Here is a 25,543-nt window from a genome sequence, read left to right on the forward strand (position 1 = left end):
TTTGTTGCCACTCTAGCCGGGCTCCCTCGAGGCCGTGACACTCATTCGTCAGCTTCCTCTCACATGAAAGCGTCGGACCCCTTGTCACTGCCTCTGAGATCCCCGGGTGCTCATCATCAGAGGAGGGGAGAGGGGAGAGAAGGGTGAGGAGAGGAGGGACGGAGAGTGGAGAGAGGGAGTGACAGGACCATTGTTGCAGGAATCCTACGGGGACTTCCTGGGCATCCAACTTTAAAACCCTATGCCTCCATATAATTTGTCTCTGAGAGAGAGCTTCTTGCTGGCTCCTGGGAATTAGACAGGCAACCTATGTCCTCTTTAAGGTGTCATACAGTATATAAGTAAAACACCCACTCATCAGCAAACCTATACATCCAAACAGAGGTCTATATAGATTTCAGGACGATTGAAAAAATAATCTTGCCATTTGCTTGACAAATTTCAAATCCATTGTCAAATACTTGTTTAGGATTTTAAGGTCATCATTCGCAAGTGGTCAAAGCTGAGGATACTCACAATAAGTGCTACAGGTATGAGTTAGATTGAGTTGAGTCAGATGTCTGAAATAAGGTCTGTGGTTAACACAAGCTTTAGAGATTTTAACATTTTGTTCTACGATATAAAATACATCAATAAATACCCCACTAGTGAATTTTGAAGCCTTTTCGTGTCTTAAAAAAGGCGGTTGCTAACAAGTGGCAACATCATCACGCCGACTTGAACGCCTTTACAGCCTCGTTGTGTATATTCACGCTCATGTAACCGCGGTGTAGTTCGTTTATAGCCTTTAATGATTAATCCCATTTGCTTTTTGTCGAGCGAACCCAGTGGCGATGCTAACTTACGGCCTCGCCTACAAAAATACGTCATCCCTATACCACTCTAAGATGGAAATAATAACTTTCTCCACAAGGCCCAGACTTTAATTCCTTGAAGATAAAATATATTTCCTTGGCAGATTTCATTATTGTTATTCATTCCCTTTCTTTAACCACTTTTCATTTTCACTTTTTATTTGTTTTGGCCTTTACATTTGTGCATTCACTGTACGAGTATTTCTATGGTCTATTCTATAGAAACCCATTAGTTGTACTGTTGGTTACCAAGGTAACCTGCCCCTCTTTTTTGGGTCATGCAGCTGGCAACCCTGGCTCTACAGTATTGTGCACACCCTCATATTTTAAGATCATTTATACTCTCCCTGCATTGTTGTGTCATACTCCTATGAGTTCCAAAAAACACTGGATGAAGTCCAGAACAACTCTCAGAGAAAACCCCATATTTCTTAGTTCACACTTTTTTACAAGGTTCTTATAATGATACCTAAAGACACATAATGTTGTTCCTTAAAGGAGCATCTAGCGGTGAGGTTGCAACCAACTTAAACTTCTCCCGTGTGCCAAGCGTGTAGGAGAACGACGGTGGCAGACACAAAAATATTATATATATATATAATATTATATATTAAATTTCTGCCAATAGATTCCCCCTAAAGGATACACACTGTTCCTTTAAAACAATATGCTACCTACCAGTACTTATCCTACTTGTCTACTAGCAAAATAATCTTTACATCAATGACAGACACATCAGCACTGTATCTGAATCCAGGGTTAGATTGCCAGGTCTTTTCACACCAGTTCTGACGCATTTTCTGGAGCGTAGGCACCAAACGCTACTTTATTTATTCATCTTTTTGATTGCAAAAATATCTAAAATAAAGAAGGGACTGGCTTGGCTACAACACAAGAGGGGCCCCTTCTTTTCTTTTCTTTTCTTTACTCAAGCAACTTGCCACAATTTAAAGGCCAGAGGCATGTGACTTATTGCCACTACTCTAAAACTTTTGCAGCTATAATCTATATAACCAGTTAGCGGGACCCTTATTTCCTGCAGCGTGTTCATCACTCGTGACAGGCTCATTGCAGAGCAGCGGGCTCCTGCCTGACAGGCCTTACTGGGGGAACAAAAGTCCCTCAGGCTTGTCACTGCGAGACATTTCAGCTGTGACGGCTGCACAGTCTCCAGCCCCAAAAAGCAAATGACAAAGCAGAATGATTATTCCTGTGTTTTCCATGACGATGTATTACTTCCTCAGCAGACTTTTCTGTTGTTCCTTTAATTAGCTAGCTTACTCATTCCTATTGTGAAAATGGGGCCCATTGTTTGTGTTGAGTGACAGGCCGGCATACATTATGAGGAGGTGTGGGGTGAGGGAGGAATGGGAGCCATGCCGTTATAAAGAAGGAAGTTCTCTACATCTTTTAGAAGTCTTAGAGTATTTAAATATTACTTAAAAGTGGTTTTAGATTGGTTAAGAACTCTCTGTATCCTCTCCCACCTCCAAACTTCTTCTTCCAGTTGCAGGGGATCTTGCAGCGTTGGGTCTTGATGGTCTGCTTGCAGTCGGTTCCGGTGCGCGTTCCCTCCCTGGTGCCGAGTCCACAGTCGCCTTCGTTGGCTACGCACACGCTCCACTGCCACTCCCCACAGTCTGACTTGCGCTCCTTTTTTCCTGTAAACATACACCAGTTGTTGTTTTTTACATCGCTGAGAACAAGTCCTTTTACTATAAATATAAAATTTTAAACATAAATATTAAGTAAGCCAATGCGGAAGTGCCTTAAATTTCACTCTTTTAGCTCTGTTTTGGTCTACACCAGTCGGCAACCTCAGGGTCTGAAAAGTGAAGCCAATACAGAAGTGCCTTAAACTTGCATTCTCTCTAATAGCCAGCAGAGGGCGACTCCTCTGGTTGCAAAAAGAAGTCTGATTGTATAGAAGTCTATGAGAAAATGAGCCTACTTCTCACTTGATTTATTACCTCAGTAAACATTGTAAACATGAGTTTATGGTCTCAATCACTAGTTTCAAGTCTTCTTCAATACAGCATGATGTTCATTTAGTAAATTAGGGTCCCATTTAGAGTCAGAGAGACCATAAAGCAGGAGATGCTTTAGCACGTTGCTACCTTGTGATTGACAGGTCAACAGGTTGTCCGTGTTTCCGTCTTAGAACTTTAACCCTTTCACAGTGTGTTTTCAGTTCATGAAAGTTAATTGTTCTTGTTCAGCGTTCAGTTGTACTGAGCTCCACCCTCTCGTGTCACTTCTGGTTCCAATAAAACCAAGATGGTGACGGCCAAAATGCCAAACTCTAGGCTTCAAAACGGTAGTCCACAAACCAGTGGATGACGATGAATGGTCACGGTGTCTACGTCCACTTCTTATATTTACAGGTTGTGTGACCATGCAAAGCTTCCCTGACGTCTTATTTCTAGTTTGTCCTTGATTTTAGAAGGTCAAAACTTTGGGACTTTAACGGTTTTGCTTGTGTCAGCTCATGTATTTTAAGGAGTCAAGTTTTAGGTCCAGTCTCACAGCAGCCAATTCCATATCAAGTCTGAAATATGAATTGATATTTATTGAGTCCGACAAGTCAAGTCAGGTCAATTTTATTTGTATAGCCCAATATCACAAATCTCAAATGTGCCTCAGGGGGCTTTACAATCTGGACAGCACACAACATCCTCCTTTACAGTACAACCCTCGCATCGGATGAGGAAAAACTTAACCAAAAAAAAACCTTTTAACAGGGAAGAAAATGGAAGAGACCACAGGAAGAGCAACAGAGGCTCAAAACGAGACACAAAAGTCTCACATCTACAGCTCTGGTTATAACAAACATATTAGAATATTAGTTTTTATTAAAAACAAGAAATGGAAACTGCTGCTTGCAGTGTCTATAAAACTATTTACCCCCTCTTGGACTTTTTTAATATTATTTCAAGGCAGATGTAATGAGTTTAGTGCTTGTGCTAATTTCCAATGCAAATTAACTTTTTTTTCCCTTGAATTTGAATTAGCTACATGTTGTTTTCTTTACCCAAGTGGGAATTATTTGACTTATTTTGCCTTTCTTGCAAGCTATTGCTATTTGTTTTTGGTAAATTCTCAAAGGAGACCAATTACTTCAACCCCAGAGGCTTTTATTTTTTCATTTTCATATATTTTCAAGAGTTTGTGTCCAACTAAGTACGTTGTTGTGAGGAACCTTTCTCACAGCGCAGCATTTTGCGGGGTATGATAGCACAGTATGTCACTCCATTGGGGGAAAGTCATTTTTACATTGATGTGAGGTTAATTGACAGATATTGCTTCTCCATCATCAAACAAGTTGTAGATTGGATTTAATACTGAACATCATGGTGCTCCTGTTTAATATTAATAAAGGGAATCTAAACCTGCAGAGATAGAATGAATTTATAGATTTTTCTATCGTCGAACAGATTGTCCTGAGCTTTGCAAAATTCACCTTGTTTCTCTGCTTTGCCTCCTTCAGCTGCCATCACTGTTAGCACCAGGAGCGCCATCACGGCCACCCGTGTCCACAGCTTCTGTCCATTCATTCTGAAAGACAGACAAAGACAAACTTTAGAGGAGCTTTCTTTACACAGTTAAAGTGTTATCAGTCTGTGCACAGTGTCGACACATATGTCGATTAACAGTCTCCCACATTTCAAAACACAGAATTTGGAGAACTCGTGACTTTTGACAACTCTTTAACAATATGCCTGAACTTGACAAATTCAGCTGTTTGGTAGAACAGGAAGAAGAAGAAGAAGACGAAAGCAACCGTTGTCCCAGGTCTCATGAGACTGAGGAATAGCCTGGGGAATTTCCATCTCTCATCTGGTGTCATTTCCACTGTCCTGGATTCCAATACCAACATTTTGATTGTCTGCACTGCCACTACACTGTCAGTCACGGCTGCGTTCGCTGTCAGTCTCTGTGAAACCTTGTCAAGGGTAGATAAAGTGAACACACAAGTTTGATTTGATTTGTCAAAACCAAAACTAAAAATATTCTGTGAGTGAAGCTCAGTCAAGCCTGGCACACAACATAAGATTGAGGCTGCAAGCGTTTGCATTGCTTGTACCGGAGTGAAACCAAGAACTCTTTATTTATTATTTTTGTTTAGAGTTTTTTGGGTGTCTTGGGTGATCCGATCACAAGTGGACAGCTCTGACCCGTCAATTCACGCCTGGCAATATACACACCTTTGCAAATAAACATTTCCATTTGCTCAAACCAAATGCATTGTCGTTTTTTCACCAGTTTTGAATTATTTCATTAACTTAATTGCGCCGAGCAAACGAAGCAGTTAGCTGTTGACTGACAAAAAAATAATTGAATTCACTGTGCTGCTCAAAGGCCACCAGCAACTTTTAAAGTGGAATGTTTTCTTGCATGTTACTTAAAGAGTTGATGTTGTGAATCAATCAACACACCTTAAACATCAATATGATAACTTTCATACCATTTATTTTTATTGGCTTTCTTGCATGACATACACTTTAGTGATGATCGGATCGTCAAGCACTTAAAAAAGTTATATGAATTTCAGCAAGATTATTCAAACTGCAAATATTAACATATTCTTTCCTCACTTGGAGAAAAAGAAGTGGTGGAACATCGTTCGTCACCTATGCACACACACGGGTCCCCGTTTTGTTGGGTTTATGAGTGGGTCCCCATTTTGTTGGGTTTATGAGTGGGTCCCCCTTTTGTTAGTTTTATGAGTGGGTCCCCGTTTTGTTAGTTTTATGAGTGGGTCCCCGTAATGTGTGTTTTATGAGTGGGTCCCCATTTTGTGTGTTTTATGAGTGGGTCCCTGTTTTGTTAGTTTTATGAGTGGGTCCCCGTAATGTGTGTTTAATGAGTGGGTCCCCATTTTGTTTGTCTTATGAGTGGGTCCCCGTAATGTGTGTTTTATGAGTGGGTCCCCGTTTTGCACACATGCACGAGGATGCATGTCTACATACACGCAGAAGATTTGATAAATATTCCTTCCAATGATTTCACATTATTCAACCGCTCAACAGGTGGCAGTAATGACCCCATAAATGCAGCAATGTGCCAACAAAAGGCAGTAAATAAAACACTGCTAGTAAGTTAACATGGATGTAAACAATGTGAGTTTAAAAATGTTGTAAAAAGCTTTGTGTGCATCCTTAAAGTGTAAGAGTGAATGTAAACAGAAACTTTGTGTGTTTACAAGAAATCTCCACAGGGCATATTTAAGGGGTATTGGGTATTGGCCAGATGAGACTGATCCACATAAAATACAGTTTCAACATCAATGTCAATATCAGTTACATTAATTCAGTCATGGTGGGCAGGAGACTGTTTTCAATGGCAACAGCAATTCCCTGGCCTCTTGTTACCTTCAATATAAATGACTTTGGTGAGTGAGGTACACAGATTTTGATTTGGAAATAGTGCATTGGTATCAGATCAGCACTCCGTATCTGCTAACCTGAGTTGAGGTATCAGAACACAACTGATGTTGAAGTAACAAATAGGGAAGTAAACGGCAAATATTACAGCAGCAGTATTCACTTTTTAGCTGCCAGAAGATACCGAGGCTTGTAGTTTGAGAGATTTTTGTTTCAAGTCCAAACAGTCTTACTGAATAGCTGCTCAAGAAAAGATTACACCTGCTGCAAGAAAGCGAGAAAAGAGCCAGACGGTTGGGATTAAATTGCCACTGTAGAATGGATTGTCAAAGAGAAAATGTCATAAGTCTGTCTCTTTGTTTGCACAGAGCTGCTTTAAGTTTTAAAAAAAATATATCAAACATCGTCCATATAATCAGAGTCAGGAGTTCCTTTATTATTTGATCCTCTAGGTGGTTGTGGATCAGCAGAAAAGCTGTTACTGTCACTATCACCAGCCTAATGCACTGTGATGAAATTGTTGCAGAAAACCCACTTTCTTCCACTTTCCTGTCCCTTTTTTTTTTTGGAGAGAGAGAGAAATCCTCTAGCAGCCAGTGCTCTCTGAGAGGAGAGACAGCATGAGACTGAAGCAATTACCAAGTGTCGACGCCAAATAAAAAGCTCCCCTGTGCTCCAATTCCTGTAGAAAAGGTTGATCCTTGTAAGGAAATAATGTCCATTTGTCATTTTTAATTAATCATGAGCTGGCTCCCCCCCAACCCCACCACCACCACTCCACAACTTTTCATTTCACTCACTTATATCTTCACGTAAGTTAAGTCCCAGTCTGAAAGCTGCTGAAATCTTCAATCAGGTATTCAACCCTCATATTTAATTATTGGATGTTATTGTCATGCATTCTACCTACCGATTTAACGTCTCCCAGCACTTCTTACAAACTCATAATGAGCCTTATGGCGGCACCTTGTAGTCTGCCTGCCAGGAAAAGTCATCTGAATCCTTCACGCAATTGATTTTATATTTTACCAACTGTGGCACCGTGCAGGCAAAAAGCCTGTTTTGATTAAATACATGCGACTCCATCTCAGAGTTTTTTTTTTTCATGTTTTTAAGAAATTCTAAAAACTATTCATCTCCATAACCTGAAAAAGGAAGAAAAAAAAAACCCAACTGTAAGAAGTGCATACAATGAGTTCTAAGAGTTTCAGAGAGAAAACCCAATGAAAGCGCACCCCTTGATAAAGATCCTTTTTCCAAAGAAAAAGGCATTGTGGCCTTTCAAAAGATAAGAAAACCTTTTCCTCTGTTAGTCTCACACACACAGTGATGGGTTCTTGGTGCAGTGCAGGCATAAAAGGGGACGAGGGTTGATGACTTTGAATGAGCCCTCCATACAGTAGCTAGACAGAAAAGTCTCGGGGCTGCGGTCGAAAAGTCAAAAAATGACGTCCTAACGTCTTTTCCCAACCACTTTTCCTTGACCTCGATGGAAAACGTCATGAGGTCAAGGAAAGGGAGAATTCAGAAGGACTTAGGAAAAGACAACCGTGGTCTTAAGAGAATCCGACTTTCACTATAGGCCTCGTAATTATGATGCAACGGCGGCGGATGTTAGTGACGAAACTACAATGTTCTGAAGATGGACTACAAAAAGTTCTTAAATAGGTCTTTCAATGACACAACGAAATGGTTGTCACTGTCCACTCATAGTAATATTGTTTGTTATGAGGAACGGCCGAATGGTGCGTCGCTTTAAATGCTGCGGCCGCAAGGAATTGTGGGATGTTATTCTCTCCTTTCCTTTTGTAAAGGATGGTCCAGTGTATCCTATGCTAAAGGAGATAATAAAGGAAGCATTGAAGCACCTTTCCTTAGCATTTAGAGAATTTGAACAGCTCTTATCGTGGCTGCTATTGAGATATTTCCGGGTCATTTCACTCCGTTAGGAACCTTCTTGAGCAAAAAGGACTTTTCGACCGCAGCCTTGGAATTAAAGTGAATTAACCCTTTCCTCTGTAGCTGAGACGACATGTTTCTGCTCCTCTTGAGGTCAATATATTAAATTCCAGCCATGTACTGTAGCTCCTATTTCCAGAGCATGACAGCTTAATGGATGACTGGGTGGATCGGACCATTCGACGATCATTCGGCAGGCATGTGTGCCGTTGCCTGTGTAACGCTTTGATAAGAAGTGCTTGGGATTGTCAACTTATAGGACGTCTTCTTGTGCTTTTCCATAAATGCTTTTCTTCTCTATTCCTTTAATACACACAGGTGCACTTACAGCACGACACTTCGTGACAGAGAAGAGTTTTTCATTCCAAGTATCAGCCTCTGGCAACCTGACCACGACTCAGTTAATCTCATGACTCATACCACCATAATTTGACTAAAGCAATGGGCTTTTTTTTTTTATATCAGCTCAATTCACCACAGGTCACGTCACCCTCCATCGTCAAGAGGTGCTGTTTTGTCCTGCAGGAAATCTCTCTTTTCAGGGAAATACTGATGAATTTCATGAAATTCTAAGACACATTTCAATGTTCTTCTAAAAGTGATACCCAAGTGGCCGGACACAAGAGAAAAGGAGTCATCAATCATCGCTCAACCTGTCCCCAGATTCTAAGCTAGATATTTGATGCAGGATATTGCCATACCTGAAAGTTTAGTGAGTTGAAACCCCTTCGACTAAAAAGTAATTTAATGCCTCAGACTTTGTAGTAAGAGTTTGAAATACTTTTTGTAACATGCTAAAAGTTCTAAAAGAGACAGTGCAAAGAGACAAAATCAATAAATATGAAAGATTAGACTCTTTTACATTAGAAAGATTAGACACTTTTGGGTGTTTGAGTTGCACTCAATTGAATTTGTCATACAACTGCAAAGAGAAGCTGGAACCAGTTTGGCATTTTTGGTCGATAAATGACTGGACCGATTGATCGATTATCAAAATATTTGCCGATTCATTTTCTGTGGATAGACTGATCAATTAATCGTTTCAGCTCAATCTTAGATATTTGCAGATGAAATACACCACGCTCTCAAATCAGGGCGTTCAACTGTCCAACGTATCTTACAAAAAGTTATCCCTCATTTTTTGTGCGTTCTCCAACGAAATGTCCAGCGACACGCGTCAATTTCCACTTTTTACATGCCAACAGTCTTTCCAAAAATAAAAATTTTGTCTTCACAGGAATCAACTTGTTTAGGTTTAGGCAGCAAAACTACATAGTTTAGGTTTAGGAAAAGATCGTGGTTACAGAACTTACGTGACAAATAAGTCAACGCTGACTTGTGTTTTTTTTAACCCACCCATCCACCACGACCTTCTCCCTACGCAGGGTTTGTCGCTCTTTATACCTCCTTGTTCCCGATTACGTGGGTTAAATAGCCATTGATTTCGTGGGATATATATACGAATAATATAGCATAACTTTTTCGTAGGCATAGCTATACGAACGTTGTTTGAGAACAGCCTGAATTATCATGCAATTTCGCTTGAATATCAAAAAACAACACAGTATTTGAGAAAAAAGAAAAGAAATACAGTCCTCGGGAGAGAACGAAGAAACAATTCAGGGTACCAAATACAAGTCTTTCTTGCTTTTTTTACTCTGGGGAGCCAGATATGATCGCATTTAGCAACTGCAGGTCAGAAACATAGTGAAGTCTACATGTAGAAATCTAGCACACTGAGCTAAGACGGGAACAGGGTGAACTGACTTTTTGCAAACCTCACACCTTGGTGGTTACTTTAACTGGAACATAAGAAACATCCAGTGATCAGTGTGTGGCTCATGAGCCAGTGAGAATTAGTCCTATCAAACCCTCCATTTGCCCCATTGATCCAGACACAGCTGTGGGCTGCTGGTTAAGGGAATGGAGGAGGAAAGCCGATACTGCCCACAAATCGATGGACCTTCAGTGACTCCTTGTGTGCTCTGGCAAACACACACAAGACGCTCCACCACTCTGGAGCGTATAGACAAACACCAGGTACAAAACGCTCCCCCATCTCTCTCCTCTCGCTCTCATTAGGACTGACGTAATCCCTGCCGAGCACATAAAGGAAGATCCTTTGCTTACAAAGGCAGGAGGCGATGGAGTCGGCAGGAATAAAGGAGAGAGCAGTTTAATGAATCAATTATAAGACCCAAGAAGGGGTGAATCACTTGTGTTATTAGCTTTACTGGCTGAGCGAAAAAAGATTTCCATCATTACCGCTCTGTGAGGAATGGATTTTGGTTTTCTTTAATTTAAACCATTAACCTCTCAAAATCCACTTCTTAATCAGAGAACTTGTCTAAATACATATGGGGAGTGTGTAATTACGCAGCAGCTCTCTCTGTGGCGTGTTAACGATGAACACAAATATTATCATAATACACATGTATGCTTTTAATATCACTTAGCTGCACATGAATTATACATGTTTTTTTAATAACTCTTTGCCCCTTGGAGGTAACAAATCACAGAATGTAGTTTCCAAAGGCAAGTCAGGCTCTCTCTGACTCATCACGCAATACTTAAGAGTCAATATGAGGTGATCCTTCTCGTTTTTTTATATAAGAATATATTATATGTGCTCACTGTATATGCATATCAAGTTTTAGTAGAAACTATAATCTATATTTTGCTTTATTGCAAGTTTCAGATCTCTGTTTTGGTTGACTCACATCTCTCATAGTTCCGTTAACCGGCCGTAGTCGTGAGCTGTTTTCAGGGAAAAGAAGATTGGCAGCCCAACATGATCCATGACATAAGGCTGATCTACTGTACAACCAGTGAACAACAGGCCAGCGAGAAAAAAAAACTCCCCATGTCTACTTTGTGCAACGTTGTGGATGGCAAAGACAAAAGATGCTGCAATAAGCATGTTTTGTCTTGTGCAATAAGCGTTTTTTCCCCAATTCTCCCTGTAGCCTTTCTGTCTTTTCATAGTCACTTTCAGCTTTGGAGGTAGTTTAAGTACTGCACTCAAAGTTCTCTTCCAAGTGGTAAACACTGGTCTCAGGTGGGAAAAGACCATTCAGGTCACATAGGTCTGTTCTAAGTGCAAAAAATGGAGCTGGAGAAGAAAGAGCTGACCATGTTCACCTCTCTCTTTGCTATGTGGAAGCATCTGACTCAAAGGTCCCAGTATAAAGAACAGGCCTGGAGGAAAAAACACACAGCTGAGGTATAGGGCCAACACAAAGTCATGCAATCTAAAGCCCCTTTTACACTGGACTAAAAACCCACTAACATCTAGCTTTTGTGTCTAGTGTGAAAGGTTACAATCGGCATTCATTTCCGGGACAAATGACTCCATATCATCTCCAGCATCTGCTGTAATGGAAACATGACACCCGGGTGGACATGCTCATTTTTGCTCCTTTTTTCCGGTGCGATGCTATGTGACGCATGTTGAATATATAATAAATAAAATCAACAGAGATTTTGGACAATTATTATAACATATTAAGGTACTAAACATTAATATGCTCTACTCAAAGCCACCAGACTCCAGTCAGAAAAACAGTCATTTGACCTTGCTGATCGTTGTAAAACTCACTTCAATCAAACTCGACAGAAACAACATAAAACTCATCAAAACCTGTGTGTCATGTTCGACGTCACAACAGGGAAAAAAAAAAACAGAAAGGCCAGTGCAACATACTCGCAATGGGAAATGAGTCAATCACCTATTTTTAGCGTGTTTTTCCGTGTTTAAAAAATCTGCATATACGCGCTACTTTTGGTGGAAAAAGGGTATAATAGTAATGTAAAGGAACCTCTGCTGAGGCAGGAGCTTTAAGAGCCCTTGTTTCAAAACTAACTAAAAATGTATTTTTTGCTGACCCCCAGTGGTTAGTTGATGTTAGTTGTAGTTTTAGTGATGCAGAAGTGTACTCCAGGGTGTGATCCGTACACTGTGACATCACTTGCTGGGCGTGGTTACAGGTGAAACTTTCAGTCAGAAAAGGTCATTGACATAATGCTTTTCAGCTTGGTTTTATGTTAAAGAGGACCTATTATGCTCATACTTGTATTTTGGGCTTCTACTACAATATGTTTATTGTAAAAAAAAAAAAAAGGCCAGTCTGCTCCGATTGGTCAGCTTGCCCCCCGTTGTGATTGGTGAACCGAACCAAACTCTTTGGACTCCAGCTCCGCTATAACTAGCTTTGCTTGAGGGCATGCCAAACTAGCTGCTAGGCTGGTATCATGCAAATATGTTACTTGGTGACATCACCACGTTACGGAAGAAAAGGCGGGACTTCAAGCGAGGTGTTTCAGGCAGTTCAGGAGCAGGATAATAATAGTTTCCATTTAAGTTAATCTTAAAAGTTAAAAAATGTATGCTTTGTTATTCTGTTATATAGACAGTGTTTGTTTTTGCTACTGTGTTTACTTGGACGGCAATTTCTGCTCCTTGTAAGCCATGTCGGATATTTGGCATACAGTAACAGAAACAAAAGAAAACACACTTTATTGACAGATTTTTCTTAACGGTTCACCGTGTTTATCTTTAGTTGCAGACAGCGAACACAGCGCCGTGTCCTTGGGAAAAGACGGGCAGAAAAAATCCACTTCTGAGTGGCTTTCCCATCTCGGTAGTTGTGATTCAGAGGAGGAGCGAACGCTTCACCTAGACACAGGGCATATTGAAAGGATTGAAAGGAGTTTCTCGGTCTGTGTGTTCCTTGAGCCGAGCTTTTGAGAGATTCCAGCACAGATGAAATGAGGAGTGTATTGACTAGAGGAAAAAAAAAACAAAAAAAACAGACAAGCAGACAAGCATGTAAAGTCAAGCATAAAGCTCCAAATATGCAACCACAAAAAACGGTTTACAGCAGGAATATAGATAAATAGATCATATAGGAGGAAGAAAATGCTGCTCTGTGCGATAATACCTCCGGGTTTGATAACGACTGCCATCGAAAGAAAAGTGAATAATTTCTCATAGGACGCCTTAATTGAAGCACGCCACCTTTGTCTCGTGCGTTTAGGTGCAGATGATTAGAGGAAAATGCCACACATTTTCTGACTTGTGTTTTGTAAAGGTCAGACAGTGGGGGAGAAAGAGTGTGTGGAGAGGGTCCCCGCTATCTCTCAGAACAGCCCTGGAGGATCCCCCAGGGGGCCGCGCTCCGGAACAAAAAACAGCATGTGTGGCTCTCCGTGTGTGTGTGTGTGTGTGTGTGTGTGTGTGCGTCGTTCTCTGAGTGTGTGTGCATCGTGTTTGAGGCCAAGTCTTGAAAAGTGAGCTCAGTTTGCGGTGCCGAATGACGGGCTTGTTTAATGATAAAAATACAATAAGGATGACAAACAATGGCTCTGTGAGAGCATATCGGAGCAGCTGAAATTGAAGACTTCTATTTATGCATGAATGCCTCCATTACGCTGATCGTATTATATCTACGCCTCCAAAAACACAGTCGCTTATGCTCCCATTCATCTCTATGCCCCCTTTTTTCTTTATTATTAGCACTCATATGAGGACATTACGAGCCCCCGTGCTGTCACCGCTACGACAAACTCCAGTAGTTATCAATTACCCGGCCTTTTTAGGATTAGTAAACTGCAGCACACCACAAGACTATATTCAACTTTCTTTTTTGCAAATGCAACTCCACTCCCTCCGTCTCTTTATATCTATTCAGCTTTGTAATATTTCAGCCATGTTTTTATATGGAAAAAAAGGCTGCGCATAGAGAGCCAGAGGGAGGGGGGGGGGGCACACGAGTGGATTAAACTTTCAATAAGGGCTTCTTTTCAGTGGAGACAGGTCGGTAAAATACGGGAAAAAACAACCTGTTTTCAGAGCTGACTCAAGGGGTAAACATTTCTAACAACTATTAGAGAATGTTCAAAGTTAGGACGCTGCGAATGATAGCGCTGTAAAAGTTTGAGAAGTTATTTTTGAAACCTGGACCTGTCTTCAGTTTTTACTCTCTGCGGTGTGCTGAATACTTCTACACCATATCACCATAAAAAATGTTTGCGATCTTTATGTTTTAAACTTGAATTCATGTAAACAAACTCCAAAATGCATGTCCGTCAAAAAGAAAAAGTTTCAAATAAGGCTGCTTTTCTTGGGTCCCGAAAAAAATCTAAGTTATGTTGTCTTTGATTCTAGTTTTCAGTCGTTATTTCCTGTTTTATTTTAGTAAACTCACTTTTGTCTGTCGTTTTAGATACTTTATTCCACCTGTGTGATTACCTGCCCCGCCCTGATGAGTTCCACCTGTCCTTAATCGCCCTTCCTCCCTTGTGTATTTAGTCTGTGTGCTCCACTTTGTCTGTTTCAGTTCGTCTTCACTGTTTAGTGAGTGATCCAGTGATTATTTTCCCAGTTTATTTCTAATGTTAACAGCCTTGCTTCTGGATTTTTTGACTCAGTCTCTGCCTAGTGTTTTTCCTGGGCAGTACCTGTATTCTACTCTGTGTTTTTGCCTAGTACCTCTTGTCTTGTCCTGCTGGTTGCCTGCTGATGTGTCCCTGATACATTGTGCTAATTCTGTTAGAAATGTGTGGCCCTGGCATATAGAGCAGCCCTGTGTCCCTGGGACAGCAAAAACAAGCTGCGAACACAACATTTACATATCATCATTAATATTGATAACATTTTCATGTAGACGAATAATTTACAAAAATAATATTACATCCACAGAGCTTTTAGAAAGGTCCCGAATAAAACTATGGCTTTCCCTAAAAAAACTAATTATTATCGTGAAATAATCATTTAACAAAATTTGGCAGTTCCAAAATGAATGTTTTGGTGTCTCCATCATGCCGCAGAATACACAAATATTAGCTTAATCATCTGAACAACAATAACTCATGAAATTACAATTCTCATATTTAAGCAAAACCAACAACTACTACCAACAGCCATATCCCTTACAACCTTAACTAAAGTGATGTCCCCGAGATTAGATTGTCAAAATGAGAAAAATAATCCATCTCTGAGGAGCTACGGTTGCATCTTAGCATTAGTGACGGTTGCGTCTAGTTACCTAACGTTATAGTTCCCTCAAACAATATAAACTGGGAAAAAAAAGTTTGGAAACTTGTGTTTGGTGGATTATTTCTCTGTTGTTATAATGCTAATGGTCATTGTATTTTACATGGTTGGAAGGCCTGTTTATTTACCTTCACAATGATGTCCAAATTGTAAGGATCATGCATTTGTGGGATGAGCAGCACAGCTGATTTTGTGGGTTGCGCCCAAGAAAAATGTGCCAAAATGCTCTGCCAATGGTAATCACAGGGGATTTAGTGTGGCCGACTGCACTTTTACTTTTTTTTTTTGTGCTTTTATAAAATTGCGATCTACTGCAAAAACTATACGTTTGTTAAAACATTTCAGGATTTGCGTTCATTCATGCAATGGCCAGATCCCAGATTCTTGGACGGACTCCCTTGTACTCACACGAGCTGACATTAAGGTTTGACTCGAGCTGCAACAGTATTCATGTGGCTTCTCCATGTTGGAAATGTCAGAACTAAAAGGGTTCACAGGCTAAACGCTGATAGATGTGGCGGCGCATTTAGAGAATACGCTGAAAAAGGTTTCCACGGTTGTGAATATTTAGAGTCAGCAGGTTTGATCCTTTTAGATCATGCTGATATTGGGTGAGCTACATTCATACGGTCGCCCATTCTCACCCTGACCATTAATCTCCATTGCTCTCTCAGTGAAGAAAGCCACGGCTGAATCACCTGCCTGGCTGCAGGGGGAGTCTTATCGCCACCCCTTCGTCCTTGTGCTTTTTCCTCTCTGTTTGGGTGCCTTTTGATTGCTAGAAATAGCTGGGCCTGTTCCCTTTAGATCCTGGCCGTCTGGCTATACCGGACCTGTGCAGCGTGATCCCCCTGGCAGCCGCTGACAGCCCAGAAAACGGAGCTCCATCCCTCAAGCCCCTTCGCTGTTAGCATCAACCGTCATCGCCTCCCTCTCTCCTCTCTCTCTCTCTCAGACGCTCTCCCCCTCTCCAAAGGCGCCAATTTAGAGGTGTCTGTCTAATTGAATGGGCAACATTTATCTTTATGTGAGTGTGTGCTTCTGTGTGTGAGTGTTCCTCTCAAGAAAACCCGCTGAAAGCACCTTGAGTCACTTGTTCATTAAAGTATGCCGGATGAGAAAGCCTTTGCACACAGCGTGGGCATTTTTTGTCCGCCAGTTGATTAAGCCATCCTCCCTCCTCCTCCTCCTCTCTTTTTCCATCCTGCCTGCCTGCCTTCCGCTCTCTCACCGCTTCTTATTCAAACGTATTTAGCTGAGAGATATACAGAGAATTTGCATTTCTGTCCACTTGAGCAATGCCATTCATATCTCTGAGTTTTTAATTTTGCTCGTAAACAGACTTTCATATTTGAAGTTTATTCAAGAGTCTCCCTTAAAAGTGACTGTGGAATGAAGTAAATAATGCTGTAGCAGATATGACTCAACATTGTGCTTGTTTCTGTGGATTTGTCAGTAAGCTTTTTAACCAGGATGTAACTTAATAAAACACGATTTTAGTTTTATTGTCCCAGAGGGAGATTTGTTTTCATAGCCAGTACAACGCAGAAACACACACACAGCAGCATATATATGCATTCAGCATCGGCACTCCAAGTCCGTCTCTGACACGCTGTTCAGTGACTTCAGCTCGAGGGATTCGGTGCTTAAGATTTGTCCATCCATAAACTGAACACATCCACTGCGCAGGAAATGGAGACTGAAGTCTATTTGAATCTGCATTTGCAATAAATTCCAAGTTTTGTATGGCTCAGACAAGAATAACAATGTCCGTAGCAACTTTTCAAACCACTCCTGCAGACTAATCCACGACTGTGCCGTCCCTCCGTATGCTCAGCATTACTGCTTCTATCTCAGTCCTGATGCACAGCTCTCTGAAGCTTAGAAAAAGGTGCACGTTAACGTGGTCGCCTCTTCGTTTTCCATCCATTTCGAGCTAACTGTCATTCTCCACAAAGGACCAATTTAACTTTACACAGCCTCTCACTCAGTATCAACCTATAGCGAAACTATTTAACACATATAGTCCCTCTGTTTCTCTATAAAGTTACATTAAATGTAATAAACTGTGGGGCAACTCCGGGTCTGAAAAGTGAAGCCAATGCATTTAGTGTTTAAAACTTGCATTCTTTCTAATAGCCAGCAGGGGGCGACTCCTCTGGTTGCAAGAAGAAGTCTGATTGTATAGAAGTCTGTGAGAAAATGAGCCTACTTGTCACTTGATTTATTACCTCAGTAAACATTGTAAACATGAGTTTATGGTCTCAAACGCTAGTTTCAAGTCTTCTTGAATACAGCATGATGTTCATTTAGTAAATTATGGTCCCATTCAGAGTCGAATAGACCATAAAGCAGGGAATGCTGTAGGGCGTGGCTACCTTGTGATTGACAGATCGCTACCACGGCGTTGTCCGGTCTGGGAGTTGTCCGTGATTTCATTTTAGAACTTTAACCCTTTCACAGTGTGTTTTCAGTTCATGAAAGTTAATTATAACCTTTTTGGTCGCCTAGAAATGTCGGTTGCATTCGGTTGTACTTAGCTCCACCCTCTTGTGTCACTTCTGGTTGCAAATAACCAAGATGGTGAAGGCCAAGGCTTCAAAACGGCAGTCCACAAGATTTAAGGCATAGACTGATTACTGTAAGAAACTACATAACTGACAGCTCGGGGACAATGCTCATGTTTGGATCTCGTCTCACAGAAAAGTTGACTTTGAGAAGAAAAACTTTTTTCACATGAAGTTGGCGCTGAACTCACTGGAGTTAAAACAAAGTACATGAATGAAGGTTCCTCACACACACTCACATACAGCCTCACACACACAATGAGATCATAGAGTAGGACGGAGAACAAAAGTTTGACTGTAGTCATGTCAAAATGCAAGGACTTGCACCAAATCAATAAAATTTTAACTATCTGCGTGCTCCAGAGCTCCAGAGCTTTCTTTGAGTAAGAAGCTGAGAGACTTTCTACTGCTTCAAAGTCTGTGCACCCATCCATCACCCCCATCTGCACAGCTGTGTTATTCCATGTGATAACTGAGCCATAACACCTATTGTGTCAGTTCTTATGAAGAAAATGTGTGTTCTTATGGAAAGAGCCAATATAAAAGCTCCAATATATATAATAATAATAATATATAAAACAAGATATTACAGCATTAAGCTACTGATTTTGTTAAGTGCAACTAAAACCAACATGTGTGGTTCTCAAAACATGTTTCAGCGCTACCAGATCCCCCGAAGCACCCCGAAACATTGTTATTCCTTATGATCCAAATATTTGTTACAGTGCACCTAAGTTACAAAAATTCTCATAGCAACCCTAAAACTTGTTTTCAGAATCCCAAAATTGTTAAAGTCCCTGTAATCTTAAAAAATTATTATGGTGCCTTCAAATCCTTAATTTGTAATGATCGACATAAACTTTGTTTTTTTGTTATAACCTTTGCTCTTTTGCCCTAATGCCCCAAATTTGTCATATAGTGGCTCCAGAATTTGTTAAAACATTGCCAATTTTGCAGCCCTGTCTCCTAAAAATTGAGTTTCGACGGGGTTTATGTTTGCCATTACAAACGTATTTGTGATACGTCAAAAACAGTCTTTCAGCCAGGAGACCGCTGTTTTTGTCCCGTGTGAAACTCCCGTTCATTTATGTAAATGAACACCAGTAGCTTAATAACATAACAAACGTAGTAATTTTAAACTAAACCATGATGTTTTTTTTTACTAAACCTAACCAAGTCTTGTTGTGTTTTTTGTTTTGTTTAAATTTACAGCGTTACTCGTGTTTAAAACTATTTAAACTGCTTGTGTTTCCCTCGAAACGTAATTGAGAATGCAGTTTAGTTGTATGGGAATGTCATTTTTTAGGAGACAGGGTTGCAATTTTGTTATTGAACAGCCAAAATCCAAATTTTGGTACAGTGTCCCGCAAATTGTTGTAACCTTAATGGTCCTTGCGAACCCCAAATATTATATAACATGCATAAAATTGTATTTGTTGCTTCTATCATTTGCTATTGTGCACCCCAAGTCTTAAACTTCTCATAGCGCTCCCCCCAAATTCATAATTTGTTAAAAATATTTGCTGTCGCCTCCACAAATGAAGGACATTTAGGGGGCATACTTGTACTATGACAGAACTGAGCAGAGGAATAATCAGATTTGGGAGTCCTCTGGTTGGCTGTGGGTTACGAAGATGCGACGTGTTTCCCTCGTGCAGGCGGACTCATGGTGCTAATTTGAATAATGATGACTGCCGACTGAGAGCCTGGTGCACCACTATACACAGTACAACCTCCATACCACACACCAGAGAGGAGATATTGCTCATCCTCTGGATTTAAGCATGATTCCAGTCTCAGATAACCTACATCTACCACCTACACACACGCCAACATTTCCCCACAGAGGTTTGCCACCCACTTCCCCCAAACCAGGCGTCACACTGCAAGGCTGAGAGGGAGCACGACTTAAGCTGCTGGTGGAGAGATAAAGCCTCCAGTTACCTGTAATCCCACACCAGCTTCTCACACACAGCGTCGTGGTCACAGCAACACGTCCAACAGAAACAGTGTATAGGACCGGGATTAACCGAGACTGAGAACATGTACTGTAAGAATTATTTTCTGTGGTATTTCTGCACTCCATTTTTGCAATTTCTCCTGAAGTTTGAGCTCCTGCAGGTGGCTTTCTTTTCCTCAGATCATCTTTATTTCAAACCAAACCCTCCCTACACCCCCTTAAATAATAAAAAATCCAATGAACAACTATTGTAACAGACATCTGCTGTATGGGAGCAGTAAATCTTTATACTTTTTATTGGCTGAGTATGGGAATGAAGAGCAAAACCATAAATTATTTATATGAAAATGTGACAGATTATTACTTTGCAGGCACACACACTTCCAGGAGTTTTGTTTATTTCACCCACTGAGTTATGATACTCATATTAGGGTACAAATTTGCATATGCTCACATTCAGACGTGAGACTGAGTTGTACAAATAATACTGTAGTGCGGTGCAACATGACAGCAGTCGCTACTTTGCCTCCAAGTCTGTGAGGACATGACCTTGCCTACAAAACCATCTTAAAACCATTGTTAATGGCCCTTATGATAGCATTTGGACAAGTAAGAAATTATAAATATGCTAAGTCTTAATATAGCAAGAAAAAGATGACTTAAGGGCTGTCAAAGTTAACGCCATAATAACACGTTAACTTAAATTTGTTTCAACGCCACTAATTTCTTTAACGCATTAACCCAACTTGCAATTTTTAGGTTGTAGCGGGCTCAGTTTTAAAGTTAGACTGGTGATACTGGCATCATATGAAACTATAAAACCTAAGGAATCCATTGGTACCAACCATGTAATCTTAGCTTGTGGCGAAGGAGGTTAAATAATGCTCCAAACTTACGCAAAATTTTGGCGAGGAAAAACTGTCATGGCCATTTTCAAAGGGGTCCCTTGACCTTTGACCTCAAGATATGTGAATGAAAATGGGTTCTATGGGTACCCACGAGTCTCCCCTTTACAGACATGACACTTTATGATAATCACATGCAGTTTGGGGGCAAGTCATAGTCAAGTCAGCACACTGACACACTGACAGCTGTTGTTGCATGTAGGGCTTTGCCATGTTATGATTTGAGCATATTTTTTATGCTAAATGCAGTACCTGTGAGGGTTTCTGGACAATATCTGTCATTGTTTTGTTTTGTTAATTGATTTCCAATAATAAATATATACATATGCATAACGCAAGCACATTTGCCCACTCCCATGTTAATAAGAGTATCAAATACTTGACAAATCTCCCTTTTAAGGTACATTTTGAACAGATACAAAATGTGTGATTAATTTGCGATTTAAATATTTTAATCGATTGACAGCCCAACTTCATACATATGTAATTTTTAGAATACCACAATATCTTCAATGCACACAGGGAAAAAGAAGAACCAGATGTGTAAAGATCTGTCAATTAAAGCCAGCCTCCACTCTTCACTTAAAGGGGACATATCATGCTCATTTCTAGGTTTCAAACTTGTATTTTGGGTTTATACTAAAACATGTTTACATGCTTTAATGTTCAAAAAACACACTATTTTATCTCATAATGTCGGTCTGAATATAACTGTCACCCTCTGTCTGAAACGCTCCATTTTAGCACCTAACCCTTTAAGGACCCTTCCTGAAAAAGCCCAGTCTGCTCTGATTGGCTGGTGATATAATCTAATGAGCATGCATGCGACATAGGAAGGGGAGCCAAATCTTTGAATGGCTTGGTTGGCACTCCAGATACCCAAATGTATGAGCACAAGCACTGAAAATGAGAGTTTTTTTTAAATCCTATGTCACCTTTAATAGACTACAAGGGAGCTTCAAGGTCAACAGTTGGAAATTTTTACAAGTGCCAAGGATCTGTGGGTGCAGGATGTGTGCTGCTCTCTGCAGTCAGAACATGTCACAATAACCTGCGTCATTTGGTGGATATTTTTATCCGAAACGCATCATCGCGGACTTGATTGAACAGGTTTATGCATCAGGTGTGTGCAGAATAATGTCGACTAAAGGCAGAAAAGTTTTCCGTGCAGTGCCATATGCAAGTTGAGAGAGAAAGATGTGACTATCACAGGATTCATTAATGTTCCTCCCTCCTCCTCCTCCTCCTCGTCTCACATCCATGCCTGCAGATCTCATCTTGAGGGAAGCACGCGGCGACAGCGGTGGCAACATTAGCTCGCGAAGGCATCGCTAAGCTGCGCTGTCACCGAGACGCGCGAGAAGTTTTGACTGTCTTGACATCGACGCAAGACAATAACTGAGAGGCGCGTGGGCGGATTGTGTTTGCTCACTTTGGCAAAACAAATTGCGGCGGACAGTTTTGACAGCCCTTACCCACCACTTTGAGGACATGTAATGTCGTGTTTACAGTATTAATGTCACACTGCTGGCTGGCACGGATACTGGGGGATATATAAAGTGTATGCTATATATATGTTTACCTATCACATTGAAGCACGGTGTTCTCCCGAGCCCACGGACTGTGAGTCAGAGGTGCTTTTATGCCTTCTTAAAGGTGCAGGCCTATACTGTCTCTGATGTAGAATAACCAAAGATACAGTATTTGCTGAAGCACTTCAGTCCTGTTTGTTTCTCCTTGTAGCTTGTGTGGCAGATGAACAAAGCTTGACTGCAGATTACGAAAGCCTCACAAAGGCAAACAGTTGTACATTTCCCTGCAGGCTGAGGCTCACCTCAGATCACACGGCAGCAACGGAGAGAAATAGTTACAGTTCAACATCTGCGAGTTTGCACGTCACACACCCTCGACCAGTCAAGCTCCCCACGAGCGATGCCTTAAAAAAAAAAAGCCTATTGATTTTAAAATAACAATAACAATCTGTCTCTACAGCCCTTTGAGTCGCAGCATTACCTCGATATCCGTCCAATTTCAGGGATGACTGCAACCGAGCGAGTTTTCGGCCTTTTAATCACTAACCTGTGCGATTTGGTATAGGAGGCAATCATGAGTGGTCATTTTCAACTATTTTCTCCCAAGGACATCAGTCAGTGACCCCTTCCATGTGCCGCAACACGTGTGGATTCCTTAATAGTTAGTCCACGCGCAGCCTCGGTTCGATTCCCATCTCCAGTTTGAAGCGTCTGGTTGGTTAATATTCACTCGCACGCTGCTCCCAGGTGGGCGAAACCGCAGAGTGACGTGAGTTTTAGGTGCACCGCTCAATAACGATGTTTCTCTGCTGCTTTGGTTGGGGATTTGCTTTTCCCTGCAGTTTTTTCCCCTCTTCTCAAATATCCCCCCGGCAGCCTGTCTGAAACTAAAAGATAGCCGGACACAGAGTCGTAGTGTTGTTTTTGTCCTTCCCCAACATGATTCGCAAAAATCCATCCCCTTATAACGAACATGTCAAATGGATTTACTTTTGATGAACAAAAATGAATATTTACAGGGTTTTTTTCCCCAATAAATAAAACAGCTTGAGGTGTGAAATTATGCAGAAAAAACAATTAATAAGTAACTTAAATCGTTAATTTAAATGTGAATCTCATTATTCTTGAATTAAGTGGATAAATCCATCAATATGGTGGGAAAAGTGAATTATTTCAATGCAGACAAAACTTACTTCAAGTTTTCTTCTCCGTCTAGTGTCGACGCAGGTGAACGTGCATCAGAAATAAGTGATTTGACGTCATTGCAGTCGCAAAATGTCACAATTTGAGTTAAAAAAGGAGTCAATGCGTGAGTCATTTTGCAGAGAAAACAGCATCATTTATTCTTTTTGCAGGTTCACAAGAAGCTGTAAAGTTGCACAGCTTCAACTATAAAGGGTTCAACGCTGAAAAATAAATCACCTGGTCACTCCTCAAGGCTTGTAACAGTTCCAGCATATTCACACTGTAATCTTTCTATCTTCCACACCTCCCCTCTGATCACTAAATCAGTGTTTTACAGCAGTAGGTGGGTGTTTTGAAATAAGATTTTAGTGCTAAATGATGATTAGAAATTTCCCACTTCAATTCTCCACATGAATGAGGTTGGTAAAAAAAAAAAAAAAAGCTTATTTCTGATGACTCAACCGCGGCAGATAATCACACCTATTCAGTATTTTTTCTTCTTTAATGTGCGGCAGAAATTGGAAGCCGGGGACTTTGTTTTGATGGTGATATTGGTTTCTTTTGATTTAACTGTCAGTAGAGGGCTCTCATGATCTATCCACAATGGGCCTGACCTCTCATCTGCACTCTATTGCAGCAACTGTATTCAATGACACCCACCATCAGCGTCCTTTCATGGTAATATTGAATGGCTCTTTTCTCTCCCGCTCGCTGTGTTTTTCTTCTTCAAACAATGGCGGAGATGGCTTTAATGTTTACCTTACTTCACTGTCAAACACTATTTGTCTCTTTGTTTCCCCGCTGCTCGATGTCCCATTGATTTCCTCGCGGCGATTCTTCTCCGACTGGACTAAATGATATCCATAGCACCCTATCTCTTCACTGCGAGGTGTTCAAAAGCCTTTTATTTTACAGTGTAGCTGTCATATTGAGTGGATGACCTCTTGAGATACACACTGGCCTCTACTGGGTGAAATAAGTTATTGCCTGAGGAAAGGGAAGCAGAGGACAGAAGAGATGCTTTTTGGGGGGGAAGAGGAGAACATATCAAATGTTCTTTTTGTAGATGCATGATGTCAGTCGCATTAGGGGTTCATGTTCATGTTGATGGGTAGCTTTAGAGCATGCAGCAGCAGCGCAGGAATGAGAAAAAGACGAGTTTCCCCCGCTACTCCTTGCATCTTCTCATCCCCCCCTCAAAACACTCTTCTGGCAGGCTTTGAATTACCTGCACTCCTTCCTGCCTAAATTGTTCAAATATGTTAGAAGTTGATCAAACAGAAAAGGCTTTCGGAGCGCACGGCCGACAGAGCTTCCCCCTGTGGGCTGTTGGGGATCAGACATGAAAACAGGGAAAGAACAAAGGCTTGTCGGGACTGTTAAAGACGTCTGGACCATGGCAGCACATCAAAATTCATTCAGTGAAACAGGCATGAAATACCCGCCGACTGCAAGAAGCCCTCAAACATGTCAAAAACTCTTCTGTCTCTCGGAAGATATGGTGAAATAGGGAGATACTTACATCTGAGACATGAAGCCTTTACTTCCCTTTGCTCTGAATAAATAAGAAATACAGCTTCTGAAAGTCCATGCTTTATCAATGAACACTTCACAAACATTTATAATAGTCATCTTAACTGATTTTGTGTGTTTTTGATGTAAAAAGGGAAACAAAAAGTTTTGGAAGGATTTGATTCAGTTCTCACAAACGTGCTTTTAACTAGGAACTAGAATAAGTTAAAGCTGGGATAACCAATATTTTTCATTTTAACAATCAGTCAAGAGACGAAATGTAAGGCGAAAGGGGTTAGTTGTAGTGACAACCCACATTATCACCATGACTCTGCAGTTGCCCTCTATAGTTCAATGGAGAGTTACCAACTTTAAGCTTATTGTTTTTGTTTTACAGCCCATAACTTTACTGTTTTAATTCACTTTAATCAGTGTTGTTTCCACCCGGCAGCCATAGAGTGCTGCAGGGAGGACGTATTTTTGTAGGCCAATCAGGAAGTTAGCATCGCCATGGTTCCCTCAACAAAAAGCCAATGGGATTTTTCCATTGGTTGCAATCGTCAGAAGTACAAAGCTAACGTTGGGATATATAAACAAACTACACCACGGACGCATAATTTCACGTCACCGC

At 40.9% G+C, this 25,543-nt stretch overlaps 1 protein-coding gene across 1 annotated transcript in view; it reads right to left on the minus strand.

Annotated features, from left to right (window-relative positions):
• ptn (pleiotrophin) overlaps positions 1-25,543 on the minus strand; it is a 49,326-nt gene that overhangs the window by 9,742 nt on the left and 14,041 nt on the right. The window contains exons 2-3 of the mRNA XM_037761138.1: positions 4,315-4,409; positions 2,342-2,515 (exon numbers count right to left, since the gene is read on the minus strand). Of these exons, the coding sequence (XP_037617066.1) occupies positions 2,342-2,515; positions 4,315-4,408 (268 nt within the window). The 5' untranslated portion in view covers position 4,409. The remainder of the gene's footprint in view (positions 1-2,341; positions 2,516-4,314; positions 4,410-25,543) is intronic.

This window comes from Sebastes umbrosus, chromosome 23 (assembly GCF_015220745.1).
Source record: "Sebastes umbrosus isolate fSebUmb1 chromosome 23, fSebUmb1.pri, whole genome shotgun sequence".
Lineage (NCBI taxonomy): Eukaryota > Metazoa > Chordata > Actinopteri > Perciformes > Sebastidae > Sebastes > Sebastes umbrosus.